At 40.1% G+C, this 8,804-nt stretch overlaps 1 protein-coding gene across 2 annotated transcripts in view; it reads right to left on the bottom strand.

Moving 5' to 3' along the window:
* ARMC4 (armadillo repeat containing 4) overlaps window positions 1-8,804 on the bottom strand; it is a 221,512-nt gene that overhangs the window by 198,437 nt on the left and 14,271 nt on the right. Inside the window, exons 3-6 of one of the 2 annotated variants that reach the window (XM_005876555.2) lie at window positions 8,360-8,552; window positions 7,651-7,757; window positions 7,343-7,479; window positions 4,507-4,620 (exon numbers count right to left, since the gene is read on the bottom strand). In XM_005876555.2, coding sequence (XP_005876617.1) covers window positions 4,507-4,620; window positions 7,343-7,479; window positions 7,651-7,757; window positions 8,360-8,552 — 551 coding nt within the window. Of the gene's footprint in view, window positions 1-4,506; window positions 4,621-7,342; window positions 7,480-7,650; window positions 7,758-8,359; window positions 8,553-8,804 lie in introns of those variants that run through there. The other variant, XM_014548019.1, reaches the window with a different exon arrangement.

Raw genomic sequence — 8,804 nt, forward strand, 5'->3', positions numbered from 1 at the left:
GATCAGGGTGTTGGGGTGCCTTCCCCTGTCACGAACAGAGCAGGGCGGATAGGGAGGTTGTGGCCCCGCCCCTGTCACACACAGAGCCGCAGGGCGATCAGGGGGTTTGGGCGCTGCCCCCTGTCACGCTGATCCCGGTGCCGGGAGCCTCGCTGCTCCGCTGATCCCGGTGCTGGGAGGCCTATTACCCTTTTACTATATAGGATAGAGGCCTGGTGCATGGGTAGGGGCTGGCTGGTTTGCCCTGAAGGGTGTCCTGGATCAGGGTGGGGGTCCCCACTGGGGTGCCTGGCCAGTCTGGGTGAGGGGCTGAGGGCTGTTTTCCGGCTGGCGAGTGACTAAAGCTTCCAACCGCTCCTTGTTTTCTTTTTTTTTTTTTTTTTTTCTGGGCCAGCTTTAGCTCTGAGGCCTCGCTGCTGAAAACATGGATACAATGTTTCGGTCCGGCTGGGTTTCAGTCCGGCTGTTTTCTGGGGTTTTGTTTACCTTCTTATTTGCAACATAGTATATAGTTGCTTAGACTTGCAGATGAGAGGCCGGCAAGTGAGGCGGGGAACGTTGGAGTCTGCAGCAAGCAAGCCTCGTGCTCGCTTCAGTGCCTGGCTGTCGGCCGCCATCTTGGCTGACAGTTAATTTGCATATACTCACTGATTAGCCAATGAAAAGGGTAGTGGTCGGTAGCCAATTACCCAGTTTTCTCTTTATTAGTGTAGATGTGGAAGAACTGGAACTCTCATACACAACCAGAGTGAATGTATAATATTACAACCACTTTACAAAGCAGTTTTCCAGTTACTTAAAAAGTTAAACATACAACTATCATATGACCTTGCCATTTAACTTCTAGGTTTTACCCAAGAGAAATAAAAGCATATGTTATGTAAAAATAAATATCCATAAACAGAATGTTAAAAATAAGAAAATAAGAGAGCTTAAATTTTAAGGATATGTGCAATATTTGGAAGATAAAGTAAAGGAATATTTATAGAAGGGTGGGGAGGGGTGACAGAAAAGATAATCAGAGGATCAATTTCAGAGGTCCAACATCCAACAAGTATGTTTCAAAAAAAGAACAGAGAGGAAAACAATGATTAAAGATATAACACAAACAATATTTTCCATTTTTTATGCACATATGATTTTTATGCATGTATCATTAATGAAAAAACAAACAACTGACACCAACCATAACATCATGAAAATTACAGAACATCAGGGCTGTGAGAAAATCCTAAAGACTTTATTAGATGGCAAAGCAAAGCAACCAGGTAACATAAGTAAATGCCTTTAAAATTCTAAGTAAAAATTATTTTCAAACTGTCATTATAGAAACAACTGAGAGAAAAGAATAAAGATATTTTCAGGCATGTTAGCCATCAATTTTTCCCTCTTATGTGCCTGTGCTACTCAGGAAGCTCTACCAAACTTACGGGGTGTACCAAGAAAAGGAAAACTGAACAGAACAAAACTTCCTTAACATGATCAAGGTCCTATATGAAAAGCCCACAGGTACTATATTTAATGGTGAAAGTCTGAAGCTTTTCCACTAAGATCAGGAAGAAGACAAGGAGCTGGCTTACATCACTTGTACTCAACATAGTCCTGAAAGTTGTAGCCACAGTAATTAGACAAGAAAAAGAAATTTATAAAACATCCAAATTGGAAAGGAAGAAGTAAGACTATTTATGTTCAGAGATGACTTACACTTATTGAAAGATTTTTGAAAAAACGGAGTTAATAAGTGAATTTAGCAAATTTACAGGATTCCGTTTTTAATTTCACATTAAAAATCAAATCTGATTTTAACACTCAAAAATAAGTTGTGCTTCTATACACTAGTAGTAGATAATCAAAAAGAAAATTAAGAAAACAATTCCATTTACAATAGCATCAAAAAGAATAAAATACTTAGGAAATTCTTAAAAGAAATGATAAAAACAAATCTTTATGACATTGGATTTTGCAATGGTTTCTTAAATGATAACAAAAGCACAAGCACACACACACACACACAGAAAAAAAGAGAGAAAATAACGAGTGTTGGTGAGGATGTGGACAAACTGGAATCCTTATACATTGCTAAGTAGAAATGTAAAATGGATCAGCCACTGTAGAAGCAGTTTGGTAGCTCACTCCTAGGTATATATATCCAAAAGAATTGAAAACAGGGACACAAACAGATACTTGTACACCAATATTCATAACATTTTACACAAACAAAAGGTGGAAATAACCCAAGCATTCATCAACAGATGTATAAACAAAATGTAATATATACATAAGTGGAATATTATTCAGTCATGAAAAGAAATAAATTTCTGATACATTCTACAACACGGATGAACCTTAGAAACATTATGCTAGATTGGTACAGCCACTACGGAAAACAGTATGGAGTTTCCTGAAAACATTAAAACATGGAACTGCTATTTGACCCAGCGATCCCACTTCTGGGAATATATACTAAAACCCCCAAAACACCTATGAAAAATAATATATGCACCCCTATGTTCATAGTAGCATTATTTACAATAGCTAAGATTTGGAAACAGCCCAAGTGCCCAGCAGTAGATGAATGGATAAAAAAGCTGTGGGACATCTACACAATGAAACACTATGCAACTGTGAAAAAGAGGGATTTCTTACCCTTTGGGACAGCATGGATGGACCTGGAGAGTATTATGCTAAGTGAAATAAACCAATCTGAGAAAGACAACTATCACATGATCTCACTTATTTGTGGAAGAATCTAATGAAAACTGATTAATAAAATAAGACCCTAAGTATGGAGGCATAGAACAGACTGACATACCTCAATGTGGGGGTGGGGTAATGAGGAGAGATAAACTAAAGAACTTATATACTTACTAGAGGCCCAGTGCACACATTCGTGCACTCGGAGGGGGGGGGGGACGGGTCCCTCAGCCCATTCTGTACCCTTTTGCAGTCGGGGAGCCCCTGGGGGATGCCCAACTGATGGCTTAGGCCTGGCTGTTGGACTTCCTTAGTACTGCCGCGGAGGCAGGAGAGGCTTCCGCCACTGCCACTGTGCTTGCCAGCCATCAGCCCGGTTTCTGGCTGAGCGGTGCTACCCCTGTGGGAGTGCACTGGCCACCAGGGGGCAGCTCCTGCATTAAGTATCTGCCCCCTGGTGATCAGTGCACATCATAGTGACTGGTCATTCTGCCGTTTGGCTGAGCGCTACCCCTGTGGGAGTGCACTGGCCACCAGGGGGCAGCTCCTGCATTAAGTATCTGCCCCCTGGTGATCAGTGCACATCATAGTGACTGGTCATTCTGCCGTTGAGTCTATTTGCACATTACCCTTTTATTATATAGGATATGCATAGCCCACGGACACGGGCAATAGGGTAGTGAAGACCTGGGAGTGGGGTAGGGGCTGGGCGGGGGCGGGGAAAGGCAGAAGAAATGGGAGACATCTGTACTACTGTCAACAAAAAAAAATAAAAATGAAACTATATCTGGTCTCAGCAGACAGCTTCCTGCATAAAACAAAAACATCCTGCTAAGTGAAATAAGCCAAACACAAAGGACAACTGTATGTATCTACTTATATGAAATCTCTAAAACAGAAAAATTCACAGGCACAGAAAGTAGATTAGAGTTTACCAGGAGCTGAGGGAAGGAGGACCGGAAAGTTATTGCTTAATGGGTACAAGTTTTAATTTGGGATGATGAAAAAGATTTGGAAGAGACAGTAGTAATGGTTGTGCAATATTGTGAATGCAATTAATGGCACTGAATAATGTATTTAAAATGGTTAAAGTGGCAAATTTTACATTTTATGTATATATTTTATAACAAAAATAGGAACAACAAAGGAAAACTCGGGTCCAGGAAACAAGTGATCAAACACTAGAAAACAAAAAAGAATCCACAGGAAGACAGGGAAGTGCCATGAGAAGAACAGGAACAGTCCAGGAAGAAAAGGTAGCACTCCCAAAGTGGCAGGTTAGGAAAAAATGGGCCTGAGAAACCATCTCAGGGGACTCTATTGAACTGACACCAGCTTGAGAATCAGCCTGAAGATTAAGTACAGCATATTAGTGTTTCTTGCATATCGTTCTTACTCATATCAACTTTAGTCAACATTTTATTTACTTTGTTCAGCACTATTTCAAAAACCATGGAGGACACAAGAGGCACAGTTCTACACACATGCAGTTAGGTAGTGATCATGGGGATGAAAATACTCAAAACATCTAGGCTTCACTAACAGGATTGAGTCCTTTATTCTTAGTGTTATGCATTCAAAAGGGAAAATGAAAACAAAGTGAAATATTGTATCTATCACCTAAAGAAAATGAGAAACATTCTTAAAGTACTACCTTACAATATTTCTTACTTTACATTATTGTGTAAAATGCTCTAGTAATTAAAAGCAGTGCCCAACAACAGGCACATTTACTCTAACTTTTTACACTATAGAAAGTTATCGTCAAGTAATATAATGCTATGAAAGTTCAAAAGAGACTATAAAACTTACCTGTTTAGACATATTTTCTGAAAATTTTGCTGATTTTTCTTTTAAACATGTGACAAGGTCTTTATAAATCACTCCTTTTCTCTCATAATTAATTTCCTCATCATCTGTTTTGCCCTTTGGGAGAAAAAGTTGGTGCTATTATTTAATATAATAGCATTATAAGAAACTGATCAATACATCACAACCCAAGTACACATTCTTTTTCTTCTCTAAAGGATCCATACAGTAGTCTCTATATGAAATGTAAAGGCGAAACCCTTCCCTCTTAAAGTACTGTTACCTATTCACTCATTCTTTCAGCAAGCCTTTACTGCGTACCTCCTGTATGCAGCAGGCCCTCTGCTATTCAGCAAGGGAGTGAGAACCTCCTTCCCTCTAGGCTCCTCTAGAGAGAAATACATTATGACTTCAAGAGCCTTTGAGGTCATAAAAGGCCTCAAGATTAGAATGCCACCGCAGGAAAGCCTGTGTTTCTATTTGTCACACTGCTCTCTTGTTCTGTGTAGCATGGTTGCTCTAGGCTTATTTTCTAGGGTTATGTCTCTATGCAACCATCTGTCTGTCCTTCCACCCTCTGCCTCTGTCTCTCTTCTTGTCTTTTTTTCCCCTCATCCCTCTCTTCTTTCCTGCCCCCATTATTCTCCCTTAACCAAATATATATGTAACTGTAGTGTATTATACATTTTGTTGTAATTACTGAATGGTTTCATGTTCCTTGTGTTTCATTTTTAAACTAAGGGGAATACTTAGATGTTTCCATATCAAATAAACTGGTCTGTGAATAAGAAGCAAAGGCTCCTCATCCCACTCAGGAAAGTCAACACAAATAATTCCTTTTTTAATTTCTTATTTTTTTAATTGGAAATTTCACTTTTCTAAAGTAGCAAAACAAACCAAAAGCAAAATTATATTTAGGTCATCTCCCTCCTCTACTGCAGAAATAAGCTAATTGTCATGCTGATAAGAAAAGCACCTAAGGCATGTCAGGAAAGGCGCTACAAGTAATCAAGAACACAGCACCAGTAACTAGACACCAACCCAAGCCCAGGTGTGACAACTCTCTAAGGTCAGGGGTCCTCAAACTTTTTAAACAGGGGCCAGTTCACTGTCCCTCAGACCGTTGGAGGGCCGGACTATAAAAAAAACTATGAACAAATTCCTATGCACACTGCACATATCTTATTTTGAAGTAAAAAAACAAAACGGGAAGAAATATTAACCATGCTCTGTTAACCGTGATTGTTTTGTTCTGATTAAAGAAAGTACCGGGGACCTGGGAGCTCAACTGGAAATGTAGCCCATACTCCCCAGTTGGAGCTGCCTATTATCATGGGAAGATTAACAACTTTGTTGCAGAAACCAGCTCTTTGAAGACGGCCCCCTGCCCCCAGTCCCTTTGCATATCTGTAAACTGCCCATTTGCCCTTTTTGCCTACTTCCCCATGTAATCTCTGTCCTTCTACCCAATATAAGCTGGTTTATGGTAGGGTGCAGAGCAGATTTTTGTGGATGACCTGCTGCTCTCCTATGATACCAGCAGTATTGGAATAAATGCTCATATGATTTAACCCTGTCTCTGCTTAATCGGCTCAAGTAGAAACAGGCAGCACAGACCCATTGATTGTCCGGTTATAGTGAGACGCAAAACTACATTGAAGACACTGAGGGCAGGGTGTTGCAGAGAAGAAAGCTGAGCTCCTTCTAGCTAAATTCAGTGAACAGATATGAAACGCGAAAGTTTTTTAATCTAGAAAACTCAGAAGGCTATGTGCTATTTCGCTCTCAGCTCAAAGCTCACCTATCCACACTCTGCTGTGTGATACTCGGCTGGGAATCTGCAAAACTGTGTTTCACCTTTGCCAGGCAGGTTAGCTTCAGTCAACAGGAAGTGAGAGAAAAGACATGCTCCCTTCTACTTGTCGCCTGCTCCTGTTAGTCACCCTGGCAACGGTCCCACACCCCTGGCAGTGGCAGTTGCTTCCAGTAACAACAGTTGGTTCTAATTTCCAGAAGTATTTCTCCCTGTAGTCCCAGAACAAGGCTCTTCACACCCTTCCCCTGAGAAATACCTTCATCAGCCTGCCAGGGCACCATCTTCAAAGATTTGAGTCTCTGCTCTGACAAGATCCTCTGAGCTCCTGAGGGACCAGCACTAACTGGGCAGCACTCACTCCTCAGACGACTGGGTCCCAGTGTCATGGAGGCCACCTGAGCTCCGGGGGGACTAGCACAGCCTAGAAGTGACCAATCCTCAGAGGTGTAAGTCCAAGTTTTGTGGGGAACCCTCCTCTGAGCTCCTAAGGGACCTTCACCCAGGTAAGCAGGGTCTACTCTCCAGGAGTCTAAGCCTCAGCCCTGCAAGCGTCCTCCTCTGAGACCCTAAGGTACTAGCACAGCCTGGCAGCAGCCCCTCCCCAGGCATCAGGGTCCTAGCTGCATGGGGCACCTCCAGGCATCCACATTTTGACAATCCCTCCTCCTCTTCCCTTTATCCCTCAACTCTGAGGGCAGAAGCTGCAGTTATTGCTTCTGTGTTATCTCAGTGCTCTTTTTTTGACTTTTCTTTCCTTTAGTACTTGTGATTATGTTAAAGAGGTTTTTCTTTTATGGAGTGGAATGAGTCTGTTGGAAGCAATTTCTTAGAAGACTGGCCTGCAATGGGGACACTGGGGCTAATTCTGAGACAGCAAACACACACAGCAAAAGGATCTGCTGGAATCCCACAGAACAGCGTTTCATTTTCTATGCTCACTGGGGTTTAACCCTAGAGACATGTCTGCACTTCAAGACACCAACCTAAGCACCAATGTCAATTCTGTTTTTAAAAATTACTTACACCATTTAAAAACACTCCTTCTTCACTACAAGTAATGCACAAAGTTTCAACATCATGTGGTTTCACCAGCACATAACAAATTTCCCCCAGAATCTGCCTCCAAGGTGGGGCTCGACATCCATTTGAATATTCATAATCTGAAACCAATTATCAATCAGCTTAGAGTTTTGTAAAATATGTTGGCTCAAAAATAAATATTATTAAATTGTTTTCATTTTCTTAAATATTAAGTTCCAATGTAGCTATTGAAGCATTTTGAATGATAATTATGAAAACATATATAACATAAATGAATCTGAAATGTAAACCTGAGGTATATTTGATAGATTCCAAGATTGTTTGTTCTCCTTTTCCCGAGAAACATTTGAGCAGTTCTATCTCGTTCTTAACTGCTGCTGGATTTAAAGGTATTTCTCTGAAATAAATGTTTAGATGTTCATTTAAAATATTTTATAACAGATTGTATAAAATATACATGAAGACATTCCATTATGTCAAGGGAAATATTTTTTTATAATTAAAATTGGAGGTAATTATAAAACAATAACAAAATTGCAGTTAATTTTAGCCATGTTATAATGTCATAACACTGTCAAATCATCAAGGAATTACTGAACAACATTAAATATACTCACTTAAATATTCATTTTATTTCTTAATGACAATACTAAAATACTAGAAAGCACTAGAAAAATGAACAAGTTTTAAACCTGAAAACTCTACATAATATTTACCTTATAATTTAATAATTTATCTGAGTCTTATTAAGAGACTCCAAATATTCTAAGGCCACTTAATGTCTTCAGAATTAGATGAAACCCCACTAGAATGTTTAGCACTGTTAAGAGCAAATTTTAATTTTTAGAACTAGAAATATCCATGTGATAAACTAAAATTTTATTCCAATACAATTGAATGTTAAGTCAATAGCAATAATTCCCATACTTTATTTTTCCCTAAAACTCTGAAAGCACTTTTTGCACTAATGTTTAGAGTTTTATCTTTTAAAATACTCACAATGAAATATGTTTTAGAGAATGATTGAGGAGGTGTACATCCAGTTGCTTAAGTAGCATGGCAATCTTCATCTTAATCTCACTTTCAGTATCATCGTCTTTGGTTAATTTATCAAGAATATTTAATACAGATGAGTCTTCTTTCATTGTATTATAATCTAAGCCCAGGATTTTTGCTACAGGATTTCTGTTAGCTGACCAAAGTAAATTAATAAAAATTATTCTCTTATCTTCTACTAGAGGCCCAGTGCACAAAAATTTGTGCAATCGGGGTGGTCCCTCAGCCTGGCCTGTGCCCTCTCATAGTCTGGGACCCCCCGCTTTCTGGGGGATCGGGCCTAAGCTGGCAGTCAGACATCCCTCTGGCAGCCCGGGAGCCCTCGGGCGATGTCCACTTGCCAGCGGGGAGCAGGCCTAAGCTGCAGTCGGACATCCTTAGCGCTGCT

The sequence above is a fragment of the Myotis brandtii genome, unplaced genomic scaffold (genome assembly GCF_000412655.1).
Source record: "Myotis brandtii unplaced genomic scaffold, ASM41265v1 scaffold49, whole genome shotgun sequence".
NCBI lineage: Eukaryota > Metazoa > Chordata > Mammalia > Chiroptera > Vespertilionidae > Myotis > Myotis brandtii.